At 39.0% G+C, this 15,591-nt stretch overlaps 1 protein-coding gene across 4 annotated transcripts in view; it reads left to right on the top strand.

Annotated features, from left to right (window-relative positions):
* The window catches only part of LOC113042536 (protein sidekick-1-like), a 155,925-nt gene that overhangs the window by 137,129 nt on the left and 3,205 nt on the right, over positions 1 to 15,591 (top strand). For all 4 annotated transcript variants that reach the window (XM_026201489.1, XM_026201480.1, XM_026201472.1 and 1 more), the window contains 11 exons: positions 643 to 713; positions 1,385 to 1,517; positions 3,197 to 3,253; positions 3,719 to 3,820; positions 7,758 to 7,873; positions 9,389 to 9,575; positions 10,402 to 10,539; positions 10,903 to 11,064; positions 11,301 to 11,426; positions 12,886 to 13,050; positions 15,401 to 15,538. In XM_026201489.1, the coding sequence (XP_026057274.1) occupies positions 643 to 713; positions 1,385 to 1,517; positions 3,197 to 3,253; positions 3,719 to 3,820; positions 7,758 to 7,873; positions 9,389 to 9,575; positions 10,402 to 10,539; positions 10,903 to 11,064; positions 11,301 to 11,426; positions 12,886 to 13,050; positions 15,401 to 15,538 (1,395 nt within the window). The remainder of the gene's footprint in view (positions 1 to 642; positions 714 to 1,384; positions 1,518 to 3,196; positions 3,254 to 3,718; positions 3,821 to 7,757; positions 7,874 to 9,388; positions 9,576 to 10,401; positions 10,540 to 10,902; positions 11,065 to 11,300; positions 11,427 to 12,885; positions 13,051 to 15,400; positions 15,539 to 15,591) is intronic.

The raw sequence follows: 15,591 nt of genomic DNA, 5'->3' as shown, positions 1-15,591 counted from the left end.
ATATATATATATATATATATATATATATATATATATATATATATTGGCAACTGCTATCAAGGTTTGGACTTTTCAGACTATAAAATTAAGAATGAAAGGACACACAGTGTTTTCCTGACTCTACTCTGTGGGACACGTGATTGGGTGTCTATTGATAAATTTATAGCCACAACATTCTAATACTGCATTGTTTCAAACTTTTTGACACTGCAGTGCAGGGTTAAAGGTACAAAAGTGCTGCAAACCCTGCAACTAAATCACAAGTGTGGAACATTTCTTTAGTCAGAGCAAAAGCAGGGTTAAGAACAACAATAACTTTAGTTATTTAGTTATTGTAACACAGTTTAGCGCTGTGTAAAAAAGCCTTTTTTGTCTGTTTCTCACAGAAAGAAATCCTACATTTGGTGAAATTAACCACTCTTATGGTTCCTTTATTTCACTTTTTGTTATTTTTGAGCTTGGCACCACCAATCCTTATATATATTAAAAGAACGGCCTTATACAGTACAGTACAATACAGTCATACAGGTTTGTACCAACATAAAAATAACAGTATTTCCTTAACTAAGAACTCTTCTGCAATGGAATTTCTCATTGTATTTTACGCAAACTTATCAAATTTTATTTTCTGTATATCTGCAGTTCCAGATGAAGCGCCCACAATTCAAGCCGTGAGACCCTCCACGACAACGTCTGTGCTTGTGAAGTGGCAGGTACGCTATACCGGCCCACTCCAGGTCGAGTGAACTCCTGACCCTCATTTATGTATATCTGATGGCCAGATAACAAACTGGCTCCAGCCTGAGAAGAGTAACAACATTTTGCAGGCCATCACCAGTGAAATTACAGCCCTGTTCTGTTTAATGATCTGAGTTTTGTCAATAGGTAGCCTCTCCTCACTTTGAGCAGCCTGCCTTGCATCACTTAGTATTCCTCATGCAGGTTTGCATAAATTAATGACATGTGGTATTGATACCCGCACATTTACAGAGCTCACAAAGGGCTTGGCCAAGCCCAGGATAATTAATACCCACACGCGACAGCAATCCTGTGGTCTGAAGGGAAATTAATTAGTAGCTGAAACCTTTATTCACTGACCTATGAGTCCCGAATTTTCTCACTGCTGTCTGTTTTATCAGCAGAACCGTAGGCCGAGTTGATTACACTCTGCTCTGAGCGTTGTTAATTACCCACTGACTGAATGACTCAGAAATGAAATCCTCATCTTTTATTTATCTTATCCGTTTGATGGATGCGCGATGGGAGATCAGTCAACGCTGTCTGTCAGTTACAGCCGGGCGACTTTTTATCAGAGTGTGCTTTAATAAGGACCACGAGAACAGCTAGCAGAAAATGACCTTTAATTTAATCTGTGCCTTTGCAGGCGCCCAAGGAGGAGAGTGTGAATGGAGTTCTGGTGGGCTATCGGCTCTACTACCGCGAGCTTCAGTATGACAGCGCAACGCAAGAGTCAAAGCGGTCCATCAACAGCTCCTTGCTGCACACCGAACTGACAGGTAACTAGCGGGAGGTGGCTCTCCCCTTAAACCAGAAACATCTGCACGCAGGTCTGATTTATAGCTTGAGTGATTCTTTGAACACTTTAACCCATCCAGTAAAAAAAAAAAAAGGAATTCCTTAACGTTTTTGTGCAAAGATGAATATTGTATTTTCCAGCTACACTCTCAGAAAGTAAGTCAAGTTTTGAAATTAATCTGGGACACAATTAGTAATGGCAAATCATGAAATTCACATTAATAAGCTGAATATTTCAGAATAAGTCAGTCGAGTTTGAGTGCTATCAAAGAGTTAGGACGCTCGTCTTCCCTGCAGTTAAAGAATCATTTTGTGACGGGTGGCTGAGTGTAGGTGAACTCATTACGCGCTCAGGCTGTGTGAGGTGCGGAATCATGAGTTTGAGCTCAAGCGTTCGGCACAGAGCACACCAACGGGCTCTTCTCTCCACATCCTGGATCCAGCTACTAAATCTCCTTTGACAAATTGTGCTCAGCAGTGTTGACAGCATTTAAATGCGCAAGCCCGGAGCAGCCGAGCAAGGAGGCGTATTTAATTCCTTTCCCTATGTTCTGAACCGGCCAGGGCAGGAGTGCAATATCTCTCCTCTGCTCTCCACTCGTCTTACATGTTAAAATCTGAGATCTGTCAGGTGCTGAATGTGATGTCAGGTGACATCACCCTAAATGCAAAGAGGAAATTACCAGAGCTATGCTTTATTTGGTTTAACACCTGACACTGAAAAGTTAGCAGGTGCTCCAGAAGCTAACAAGGTCCCTGTCACTTTTTGAAGCATTCTTCTAAAGTCAAGTGAATTTATGTTACTTTATTGTGCCGATATGTCTTTATGTGCCTGTGATTGTTGTTCATTGTGTGTTGTCGGACAAATACAAAAATGTTATACAAAATCTTGCAGATCATTTGACACATGAAACAATGAATTTCCTCTTCCATCTAGTTATTAATACACTGAATGACAGTTTAAAAGATAACATTCATTTTTTTACCACAGTATCACTGTAAAGTGATATTTAAATTCATTTAAATTATTTTAAACCATGTACATGTGTTGTTGCGATTGCTCTGCACAGTTTATTCAGAAATACCCCAGCTGTTTCTTAATCAAAATATTTGAAGCAAAACATTTGGGAATATTATTTTGATTGGTAATCGTAATGGTATCCCTTTTATTTATGAAAAGCTATATTTATAGCTATAAAATGTAAGTGCCTGAGCTTGACCAGAAGATATTTCAGAAAATCTGAAATAATTTCATATACAAACCCAAGCATATTAATTTAAGTTACAGCACTCAAAAGGAGCTGTATAAAAGGACTAACCAGTCACATTTTTTCTTTAATTGTATCCAACTGATGCTGGATCATTATATGTTTTAAAAAATCTTATTAGGTCCCTAATGCACCCCAGCTTTTGATTTAATACTGTATATTGACTGTTGAATCATTAATCACTGGCTCGCTTTGGTTTCTAGCGGGGTTTGATTGGAGCGCAAGATGAGCATTGTGGAATTTCATCAATTTCTTGGAGAAGTGTGTGATGAGCAACTTTGAAAAGCAAAGATTTACTGCTGTGATGAAATATCCCTTTGATTTGTGCTTTTCCATCTCTGCTGCTTCGCCAGTAATGTATTCCTCATCGTTTGCTCTTTCTCCCCCTACAGCCAAAAGCACTGTGAAGACTGTCAGCAATCCTTCATTAACCGAATTCGAGCTAACGCGTAAGTTTCATTTAGCCATCTTTCTCATTTACATCAGTCTGCTTTGAAGTCCAAAATATTCAAACTCCCTTTGGCAAAGTGTGTAATCCCTAATACTCTTCCTGTTCAGAGAACAAGGTTCTTCTTCTAATCCATCTACTCTGACCAGGAACATTCTGGCCCTGAGATATTCTCAAAGTGAATCCCATCGCACACCCCCTGAGACTTGCATGTGCTCTCAGTCTCCCATGTACCGTCTCATCAATAGTGTTCAAAGAGTTTGGATAGAGTAATGCCATTTCTTTCCAAGATCACACCCAAACTGTTCTGTATCCACACTGATAAGGAACAGTAGGTGGTTATCTCAGAGATGCTTTAGTTTCTACCCAGATGTATTCTCATTCTTCGTGTCTGCTGTCTCAAAGCCAAGATGTGTCTTTCAAGCGTGCTTATGGCTCTTCTGTTGTAATTTTGAATTCTCATCAGAGCTGCAGAAATACAGGCGCTATGAAATTGTGATGACTGCCTACAACGTCATTGGCGAAAGCCCTCCAAGTGCTCCGGTAGAGGTGTTTGTTGGAGAAGCAGGTAAGTGATTGTGTCAAAATGAGGGCACTTTACACATTGCTATCAAAATGTTGTTGAAATAAATACTTTGTTTGTAATTGTGTAGTCCCTCAGTAGCTGTTGCTTTTATTTTTTTGTTTTTTATTTTATTCTATTGCAGCAAGTAGAAAAGGCTTTGTCCTTCTCTCATGTAAAGAACACACTGCGGAGGTGCTTTCTAATAACACCACAAAAACAGTTGAACTAGCAAAATAAATCATGTGACATATATAACAACTGTTTATCAATGCACATTTCCCGCAAGTCCTGTTTAAACTATGGCACGCAAAGTTTTATTTATTGGCGTGTGATGAAGAGATGCTGCCAGAGACACGAGCTGCCGGACCTGCTGTCCAGAACTGAAACACATATGCGATACCATTACTGCTACAAATTCATAAAGACACTTGTGATGAAATGATCAAATGGACCCATAATTCATCCAGGCCTTCCTTATTGTTCAGCCTTGATGTTAAGAGGATTGTATCTTGCATTTTCTGAACTTGCACAGTTTGAGAACATAACTCAGTGGTTATGTTGAGAACTGTTTTTTTTTCTAATACAGAGTAGACTTTTGTCAAACCCAGACCAGCATGCTTTTCTGGCATTATTCCACCCGAGCACCAGTTTAATGAGAGAGCAAACTAGCAGTAAAACATCTTTGCTGCTCCACCCTGACAGATGTGGTGATGACCACTGTCAATGGATATTCCTTTTGAGATGGAGACATGTGCTGTAATGCTCTCCAGTAACGGGACAGCATGCACTCTGTCTCCAGTCCTTCAGGGAATAAGGCATGACATGAGTTGACAGATATGAATTGTGTTCCCTTACTGGAATGGCATGAATAGGGAACATAAGGACAGAGGGCAGAGCTGCGTAATGTGTCAGAAAGGCAAAAAAAACCTAAAGGACTGGGTTTGAATCAATTGTTGGACTTTTTTGGATAGTTTTTTTTTTTTTGGATTAAATAGATGTTATAGCTGTCTGACACTATACTATCATGATTAGTACTGAAATGTAGTTTTGGGGACGTCACATCATACTTCATCTTCCCATCAAATCTTCTGACCAACCAAATGCTCTCTAGAATCCGGAGCGCCCGCCTCCTGCACTATAGACGCTGAGATCAATCACTTTTTCCATAGTGTAGTATTTCCTGTGCAGTGAATGCCTCGTAGTGCACAGTGTAGATGATAAATATGCTTTTGATTGGTTCAAATGATGTCTGGTTTCATGTTGTGTCACGCGAACCACGGCAGGGCACACAGTCTGACTTTGGTTCTAGTCCAGAGATGCAGTGGCACAGAGCGGATCATGTGCGCGAGTATGCATATATTAAAAACTTTTACAACTACACAGCCTCAGCATGATTATGACCACTATTTAGTTTTACTAAGAGTTTCATTTTGAATATAGAGGGTAATCTATTAGACTCTGGCTGTCAAATGCGGCTTTACTGAGATCAATGTCTCTGGCCTGAGCAGACATGATAAAAATTATATTGGCTGTTTTAAAAAGGGGGCAGGGCTGATCTATATGTCCCGCCCAGTCTTCCTGTTTTTAGTTGAAATTATGTCACTACATAGAATGACGCTGCTTGTTTCAAGGCACTTCAGGGGGCCTTTAAAGAGGACTTGAGGATAATGTGCAAAGAGGGTCCAGTGAATCTGGAGTGCTTGCAGATATGAAAAGATGGCTGAATAAAGAGTGTGCTCAAAGTTGAATTTGCTGTATTAAGCTGTACTGAAGGTTGGTTTAGCTCTCTCTTCTTCCCTAACTTACAATCAGGCTCCTGTGAGCTTGCACTGCTGAATTGCAAGTGCTTTTCAATTTGAGTTTAAGTTGTTTTGTTACTAAAAACAGTATTTTTAAGGTATATTTATTGACTTGAATAATATCCAGCTGCTTGGCTGAACAGCCGAGCATTTCAACTAATGAGCTGCCAAAAAAGGAAAACCAGATATGACATTTCAACTGTTTCACGAAAAACTGATAATTGTTGTGCTGTTTTATTGGGTACACCACAAAAAAGAAAGGATCTTTATCACCTACACAGCCCGAAACAAATCTATATTCACGTAAGGCATCTCATATGATCAATGAAAGGGCCTTTAGTGGAAAAACAATCCTGCCGCTGCTAGCAAATAGATGCATTATGTCTGCATTTCAAACATATGCTTAAATGTATCGAACACAGGCAAGTTGTTACAAATGCGAACTGTCGTTTTTGCTGTTTAATTCCACTCCAGCCGTGCTAACAGGCTGACACTGCACAGACAGGATGTTTTCACACAATTTAGCATTTTATCCAATCATTTCAAAGATTATTTATGGAATCGTAGCATTTCTGTAGTAGTGCCACAGTATAAATAAAAGCAGCAGTCATGGTGAGAGTTTAGGCGTGACAGGGTGTGTGCGTGCATTTTTTTTTACCTCTTTCACCTCTTTGGAGCATTTTTGGCCTCCTCTCATAAGGGGTTTAATGAAGCAGTAAATATGAATCTGTCATAAAGAACTCAAGCAGCTGGCGGAGCAGGCAGGGTTATCAACATCAGGTTATTAACAGCATCATTAGAAGGGGCCAGGCGTGGAGATTACTCCCAGCAGCAGGAGGGGGGAGCCAAACAAACAAATGAATTTCCCTCTGATTAACGTCAGGTTGGCTACATCTGAAGATACTCTTAAGAAGGATCAAAAGATGAAGGCTGGGAAAGAGAGGCGGAGAGCGGGCATGAAGGCTGCTTTGCCCTTAAAGCCTTCTGCCATCCCAACAGCCATACTTAGGGTTGCCAAGTCTGCATTAGGTTACTTTACATAGGCAAAGGGGAGGAGCTATCAGACTCCACTACTAGAAGACAAAATAATCTTTTAGACCTCATTATCTAGATGGTTGAGTACATCGTGCAAAGAATAAGTGCAGTACTCATTGTGTAAAATAGTATAGCAGTAGTGTATAATACATCATTTGGCAGTGCACCTCAAGTGAGAAGTGTTATGACATATAGTGCTGTCGACTATGTAGTGTTCCAAATCTCACTTGAAATGTTGGGTTTAGGTTAGGATGGTGCCTGTGTAGACAGCAATAGAGCTCGCTTAGATGTTGGAACTGAACTTCTCTGTGCTTTATTATAATAGCTCATTCAGTCAGTTCTCTCGCACAAGCCGCTCTTGAACCACACTGTCCACAGCTGTAATTCATTCCTGCTCATAAATGATTCAGCCTGCTTTACTACATGTAAACTCAGAAAGCGCCTAAAATAGACAAGTTGTCATGCTCCTGGAGTTCAGGTTTGGTCTTATTAAATCAGCTTTTTTAATTTTTATGATGATTGCTGTCTGGGGAAGCGGCATCTGTTGCTGTGATTTATGACGGATGGGGATTATGTATTCCTCACCCCTTTAATGAATGACATTTAACAGAGACACAACAGAGGGCGGCAGTCACGCTGGAGTCAGTGTTCATCTGATATTTATTCTCCACATTGCATCTCGACGGACTTAAATGGATAGTTCACCCAAAAAAGAAAATTCTATTATAATTCTATTATGATTTACTCATCGTCCACTTGTTCCAAATCTGCTTGTTCCAAAACTCTGTGAGTTTTTTGCTTCTGTTGAACACAAAAGATGTTTTGAAAAATGTTGGTAACCAACATGAAAAAAATACTATGGAAGTCGATGGCTACCCTCAAATGTTTGGTTACCAACATTATTAAAAATACCTTCTTTTGTGTTTATCAGAATAAGAATGTCATACAGGTTTAAAGCATGTGAAATGCTTCCAGATTGGGTATTGGCACCAAAGAAGCATGAGTGCTTCTCATTTTATCAGGGCACAGTTGATGTATTTTATAGTGGTTAGCTGGAGAGACTGACTGTGTGGTGTATTTACAGTATCTCTTCTGCTCTTTCGTAGCCCCCTCCGTGGCCCCTCAGAGCATCCAGATCAACACTTTGTCATCCACACAGCTGGAGTTGCAGTGGGAGCCACCCCCTGCCGAGACCCAAAATGGCATTATTCAGGGATATAAGGTGACGCCCCAAACCACCCACCTCATCCAGTCTTTCTCATACTCATCATACTTATCATCTGTTCTCTTTCTCTCCTCCCCTTTACCTCTACTGTCATTTTCACATTCTCTATGTGTTCCTGTCGCTAAGTGGTAGAGCATTGCGTTATAATTGCAAAATGTTGTGGGTTCAATTCCCAGGGAACACACATACTGATTAAAAAAAATATATAGCCTAAATGCAGTGTAAGTCGCTTTGGTTCAAATGCATAAATGTAAATGTCTATGGTTGAAGAATATAGCTACAATCTGTTTTGTTTTGTTTTTTTATATATTCTCCACAGATTTACTGCGTTAGATAATGGCACCAGACAGTTTGTTTTAAAGAACTGCCCATTTAGGTCATGAAATAATGATCATGGGTGAGGGTTAAGTGAATATCTGATGAAATATGCATGGAATTGAATATAAAAATGTCCTGGCAGTAATATGGCAGATTCATATTAATCCAGATATCCCTGTAGTTTCACTGAATACCTCAGTTACGCATGATCAGTGAAGAAACGATAAGCCCACTGCACATTTGATTTGTTTTGTAAATAAATAATTTGTATGGTCATTTGTGTAATATAACCATACTGGATTGAATAAATTAGATTATGAAACCAATTATTGTACTGAATGCTAATTGCCCAATACAGCATTCAAAAATATACAGTATATTAACATCCATCCCCCCATCTATAATAACAGCTATGACAAAAAAAAAAAAACCCTGAACCTAATTGGTTCATTCAATTCATTTTTCCAAGCCAATCATATGTATGTATTTGATAAAAATGTCTATGTGCTGAGGCTTGGGGCAGCTGTGGCCTAATGGTTAGCGACTTGGACAATTTAACCAAAGGTCGCTGGTTCTAGTCTCAGTGCTGGCATGAATTGTAGGTGGGGGGGAGTGAATGAACAGTGCTCTCTTCCACCCTCAACACCCATGGCTGAAGTACCCTTGAGCAAGGCACTGAACCCCCAGTTGCTCCCTGGGCACTGGATAAATAGCTGCCCACTGCTCTGGGTGTGTGTTCACTTCTCACTGCTGTGTGTGTGCACTTGGATGGGTTAAATGCAGAGCACCAAATCTGAGTATGGGTTACCAAACTTGGCAAATGTCACGATATAAACATAATATATAATATATAACATAATATATTTTTCCTGAATAAGAAAAAAATGTGTACACATCAGTGCTTTTAATAAAAGTAATATGAATTACTAAGGCAATGTAGAAAAAAAAATTTATTTAATATTTAGTCATTTTTTATTTATTTACTGATGGTCACTGTTGGCTAAGAATTTGAATGGGATCCATGGGTCTCTTAGGGTTGGAAACCCTTGATGTAGTGTGGCTTAAGTGTCCGGATATTTTTTAGGGTCAATGTACATTGTGAATAGAGTCACGACTGAAAGGGTTGCAGGTCGCTGTTGGGTTTGCCTGACACAGCTTAATTTGATACACTTTATATGTATATGTTGTCTGTAGATTCTTTACTGGGAGATGGACAATCAGAATGAGACAGAGAAAGTTAAGATTCTCTTCCGACCTGAAACCAACATGAGACTGAAGAACCTGACCAGCTACACATACTATATGGTCAAGCTGTCTGCCTTCAATGCTGCTGGAGACGGTCCGTTCAGTGAGCCCAGGAGGGGGCGCACTCTTCAGGCAGGTGAGCATCTGCACAGATCATCCTAACGACCATTAAACTCCCATTCAGGACTGATCACAGAGGCCCCCACTGACCTAAGCAAAAAAAATAACACCATTTAAGGCTAAACTATTAATCTGACCGCAGACAGCGCACCAAGGGCAACACGTCCACTTCCATGTTGTGTTCTTCTCCATGCATGAAAACCAGGTCGACACCTGATCATTTTTTGGAGCATGCGGCGTTATATGACTGTTGCATCATTCACATTAGAAATTCATGTGTTCTACATTAAATCATTGACTCTATAAATGTTGTCGGAATGAATTACGCACAAGCAGGGAATGATTTGACCTCAGGCTCCACCTCACTGAAATGACAGGGAGGGGCTTGTTACCCACGAGTCACCTAAAAAAACAGTTTAAAAATGATTCAGATGTTCTTGATGTGACCTCATTTGGTCAAACAGAGGAAACTCACCACCTCTACCTCTCTTTGACATTTCCTAAAGCAATGAGCTGCATTTGTGTAAGAGGACAGAGTTTGTTTATTTTATCTTAATTGTTTTTCACATTTATTCGCCTAGACAATTTTCTTTGTTTTTGTTTTTTTCTGGTTCTTGTGGGTACAAATATGCGCTTTGAAAAAAAAAATGTAATAATTTGATTTATAATACAAAACTGTAATGTGGTCAAGATCTTCATGTGGTTACATTATGCATAAAAACACTGCTTAATTATAGTAGAAAAATAAATAAAAAACCTGTAACGCAAACACAGCCTCATAGGTTTATTGCTTTAACATAGACTGTATTTGTTGCATTGATCAAACTACACGGTTCCCGCAGCCCCCAGCGCTCCCAGCTTCATCAGTTTCTCCGAGGTGACCAGCAGCACTCTGAACGTGTCCTGGGGCTTCCCGCTGACCCCCAACGGTGTGGTGGATGGCTACAGGGTGGTATATGAGCCCACTGCCCCTATTCAAGGTCAGTCTGTAGCTGCATGTTTTCACTCTTATCCGATTCTGTTTTCATAAGGTTCTGGTTTTACATCACTAGTATAGTTTTAGTGTTATTTTGATATTTGATGATTTGTTTATATAAAACACATTTTCTTGTTACTGTTTCCATGGCTCTGTGTTAAGTTTTCTCAAAGCCAGCAGCTGAAAATGGCTGACTTCAATAGTATTAATGTCAACATAGCTTATCCTACATAACCGGAGTAATTGATTTTGACTCACTGTGCCTAGGTAGGAAGATGCTGTAACATTGTAATGTTCGTTTGAATAAAAGGAGTCCTTGTGTGGTAGTGTGTAATTGTGCAGTCTTGTGTGTGTATGTGCATATTAGGTGTGACTAAAGTGGTAACGGTGGATATCCGTGGCAGCTGGCAGCGGTGGCTGAAGGTGCGTGACCTGACCAAGGGCGTGACCTATTGCTTCCGCGTGCAGGCCAAAACTATTGCCTACGGGCCTGAGGCAGAGGCCAGCATCACAGCGGGTCCTGTCAGAGGTAAGCTACACAACCACAAACACAGCCAAACAAAAACAGATCAGGAAAAGGCTCAGGGACGCTGAGCACAGCTCACATTCCCCACTCCTCAGTGAGAGGTGTCACAAATCCAAGCTGTGAAAAACACCTGCGTGGATCAATATCTCACAGTGGTGTTAGCTTTAGATCTTCACTCACAAAGGTCGGATCGCTCGCCTGTTCTTCTCCGTTTTCTGCAAGCTCTCCTCTCTGTTTAGGGTCTCCTGGATCTCCTGTAGAAATGTCAATCACAAAGACAGGATCCATGCTCAACATCCATTGGACACCAGGAGAGACAGGAGCAGGTCATGTGACCGGTTATGTGATTGAAGCACGCCCATCAGGTACATCACTCAAAACTCATTCATTTATGTGTGTTTTTATTCATTTGTTCATTTTCTGAATGAGAAAACTGACTACATATCAGTACTACCAAGTTAATGGTTATCATTAAGTGGCAGCTGTTAAGTTATATAATTATAAAAGGGGATTGTTTTAATGAATACATTCAATTTTTTATCAACCATTCACTATTAATATTTTAAAATGTTAAAATCAAACTTGAATTTAAATCAAACTTAAATGTTAAAGGGGTTTTGAAACCCCTGAAAATTCATAAAGTGAGTTTTGACTAATTAAAAGTTAAATCGACTAATGTTTTTAACAAAAACTAAAACATAAATATTGGATTGGAAACCTAAACTTAAAAAAACCTAAAAATGTGCCAACTAATTGAAATAAATAATTCAGTAACTAAAACTGAAACTGAAATTAAACTAAATTAAAGCTAAATGGAAATATAAAAAAGGGTAACACTAAAATTAGTTTAAAATAAAAAGTTGTGCTTGTTAACCTTAAATAATGCACTGTGAATTAACGAACTAGCAATGAACAACTGTATTTTATTCAACTAACATTAACAAAGATTAATAAATGCTGTAATAAATGCATTGTTCATTGATTATTCATGTCAGTTAAAACAATAAATAGCATTAACTAAAAGTGTTACCAAAAAGGATAAAAAGTTCAAAGCACATAGCAAAATAGTTTAGTTAGTAAAAGATTTGGTTTAAAACTTAAAGTTGGAATAACTGAAAAAAAAAAAAATATATATATATATATATATATATATATATATATATATATATATATAAAACAAAAAATATTAATAAAAACTTATGTAAAATAAAATACTGTTTTTTTTTTTTGTTTTTTTTCATATAGCCTCATTAGATTTTAGATTTTGACAAGAATCAGGGGTACATTTTTTTTTTTTCCATCACATTTTATAACTCCAATCCAATAAACTGCACCTGAAGCACATTGACAGATTGTAATTTTGTTCAGTGTATTTCCATTTTGGCAGTTTATGTGATCCCACGTGATATACAGAAAAAGTAGGCATCCTTGATGAACCTCAGAATCCACAAGATCACTGCAATTTGTATTAATTTTTCCAGTTCAAGCCATGTTACAATTCCTATAAAAGTTATCAGCCAAAACTAATTTCTACTCACATTTGGTGTTTGATGAGTGTTAATTTAGGAACCTAATTACTGGTCTGAAATAATCTACTGATCTTTTACTTTCCATTGTCGCTGGGATACATTCATTGATATAACTGCCCTTTCCACATCATCATGGTTTCATTCACATTTGAACATGATTGCTTGTCAGGCAATGAACCGGCTGCTAGCTGCTCTTGATGTCAGCATCTGCTAAGTGAAATGGGACACAGTAATGAACTTAGTGCTTCCAAGTGCATGATGACATTTTCACTGGAAGTGACCTTGTTCTCCGCAGATGAAGGGATGTGGGATACATTTGTGCGGCACTTGCCCCCCACCAGCACCTCTCACTCAGTGAGTCTAGACCGCCTGCGGCAGGGAGTCAGCTACCAGTTCAGAGTGCTGGCCGTCAATGAGTTCGGCTACGGCGAGCCGAGTGCTCCCTCTGCTGCCATGTCAGGTATTTACACCCTCTCCGTGGCCTCCTGCACTGAGATGAGACATCTATGGGATTTTGACAGGGTGTTGCATCAGTTACTGTTGGTATTTTTTAGCTCTAATGTGACTTTTATACCCATGTGAACTGTTTGTACCATGTCCTTCTGGAAAAGCTGCACTTTCTTGGCTCAGGAGGCTTTCAGACATGTTTTGTTTACAAATGAACTTCATCTGACATGTTTCTGCTAAGATTTGGTATCTCTGATGTGACGAATGATTGCACACTTTATCTTGGCACAGATTAAGACATCTTGGAGATCTTTCCTGAATCTCAAAAGACTTGTCAGATTACTGGAGAATAATCTGACAGAACTCCAAGTGTTCTGTGTTTTATTTCATTGCTACCTGTGAGAATCAGTTGGGGGGGAGCTCACTTCGTCTTGTTTTCCATTCAATATTTAAACATTAAATCAATCTTAAATCAGGATATATTTACTTAAAAGTATAAAGTACATATATAGTTAGTTTATGCTTGAAACAAAGAAAAATGGGATAAGAAAATGAATCTTAAAGGAGCATTTCACCCAAAAATGTACATTTGCAGAAAATGTATTCACCCTCAAGTCATCCAAAAAGTCTTGAATGACCTGAGGGTAAGTATATCTTCAGCGCTTTGTTTTATTTTATTTTTGTGTGTGTGGGGTGAACTGCTCTTTTATTTTAAATGGAAACCAATTAAATGTTTTTGTTTCTTTTTTCATTAATTATGATCATTTATTTTCCTGAAAACAAGACTTAATATCTGACATCATTTTGTTTTCAGAAGTATTGTACATGTATAGTGTCTTGACGTTCGATGTCTGTACTGGAAAACAAGAGATGTGGCTGTTCTTTTGACTCTCTAGCTCTTATTAATGTTTACTCATTGAGATTGCCTCGGTTTCAGGCCTTTTCCTGTGGTTGAGCAACCACATCCCGAATTTGTAAAACATGGACTCTGAACTACCAGTCTGCCTCCTCATCACAGATAATACAACCAATTTCTGTCTGATTGCTGTATGAGAAAAGTTAATAATGTAACTGGGGTCATCTAGAGGCCAGTGCCTTAAAAGATTCCTGAAACAAATATAGTGAAGACCTTTGTATCTCTGAATATTATAGCAGAGTAATAACCACTAAGAAGATTTGTGGTTATAAAAGTGGTTATTATTTATGATATTATATACCAAGTCATGATTCATTATGGCGTTCTAATCTAGCTTTAACCTTGACAAGAGTGCAGTCAGTGAGCATGGATTTGAAAGCAAGTTTTTAATGTTGCCATCTAAAGCTATACAAAGAAAACAAATGAAGCTGTCGTCTCACTCAGTGGTTCTCTTTGGCCATTGGCAAGTGCTTTCAAGAAAAACTGCCATGTTGCCTCAGCAAGTAATTAATGCAGTGCGGTGCAAGTCCTAGAGGTCTGTTTGTAAAGGAAAAGCAAAGTATGCTATCCACATCTTGCATGTCATGGGACTGAAATATTCATACCACAGGCATGCTCCAATCTGTCTGTGAGCTGATGTCACTGCCGCTCAGTATTGCTGTCAGAGCAGTCCATCAACGGCTGTCACATATGACTGGAGACTTCTGGCACATTTGGGCCATGCTCTCCTTTGCTCTAGAGCACTAGAGATGAGCAGATAAACGTGTCACTGCTCCGCTTCTCTAAAGTAAGAAAATATCTTCCTAAAAGTTGGGGAGTGTCACTATTACTATAAAACTACATTTTTGTAATATGAAGGATTGTAAATTACTTTTCCAATGTTTACATCTGGTATTAAGATGCATTTTAAGTGATCCGATCACAAGTGGTCAATCGAGACACCTGCTCTTTACTTGTGTTTTGTCACACTCTACGTCACTTTCAGAAGAGCTCCAATGTGACACTTAAACAGGATTGAATAAAAGAAGGAAGGGAATGGAAAGGATACAAATTTACTCTGCTGAAAAATAATAGCACAAAAATAATTTAAAAACACAATATATTGACTCACGTTCTGTATTCTATCATACATTGTGCATGTTTGTGATGACCGGAAATGCACTGGGGTTCATTAGAATCAAGAGAGTGTGAAACCAACCCAACGCTGCGGGGGGTGCTGGAAACAGTCATGCTCGGGTTCGAACAACAGCAAATGAGCCCAGTGTGAAAGCCTCCTAAGTAAAAGTCACATGGAGTATTCCCGCCTTAAATCCACAAAGAAACCAACCCCCTAGCAACACCCTTGCAATCAAACACAGCACTTTTGGCGGCAAGTTTTCTGAAATGTCAACAATCTGCATTTCTGTATTTCTTATCTATATATTTCACTTTTCTTGGTCATAAACAGCTCAACTAGACACCCCGTTTTATGAGGAGTGGTGGTTTCTCGTCGTGTTGGCGTTGTGTTGTCTGATTCTGCTGTTGCTGGTGGTTTTTGGCCTCGTCTTGCATGGACAGAACAGAAAGTACAAGAGCTGCGGAACAGGTGACCTGGACTAAACCTCTTCTGATTTCTCACGACACATCCATCCATCCTTC

The sequence above is a fragment of the Carassius auratus genome, chromosome 3 (assembly GCF_003368295.1).
Source record: "Carassius auratus strain Wakin chromosome 3, ASM336829v1, whole genome shotgun sequence".
Lineage (NCBI taxonomy): Eukaryota > Metazoa > Chordata > Actinopteri > Cypriniformes > Cyprinidae > Carassius > Carassius auratus.
Note: the sequence above shows the minus strand (reverse complement) of the source record. Positions and strands in the feature narration are given on the sequence as shown.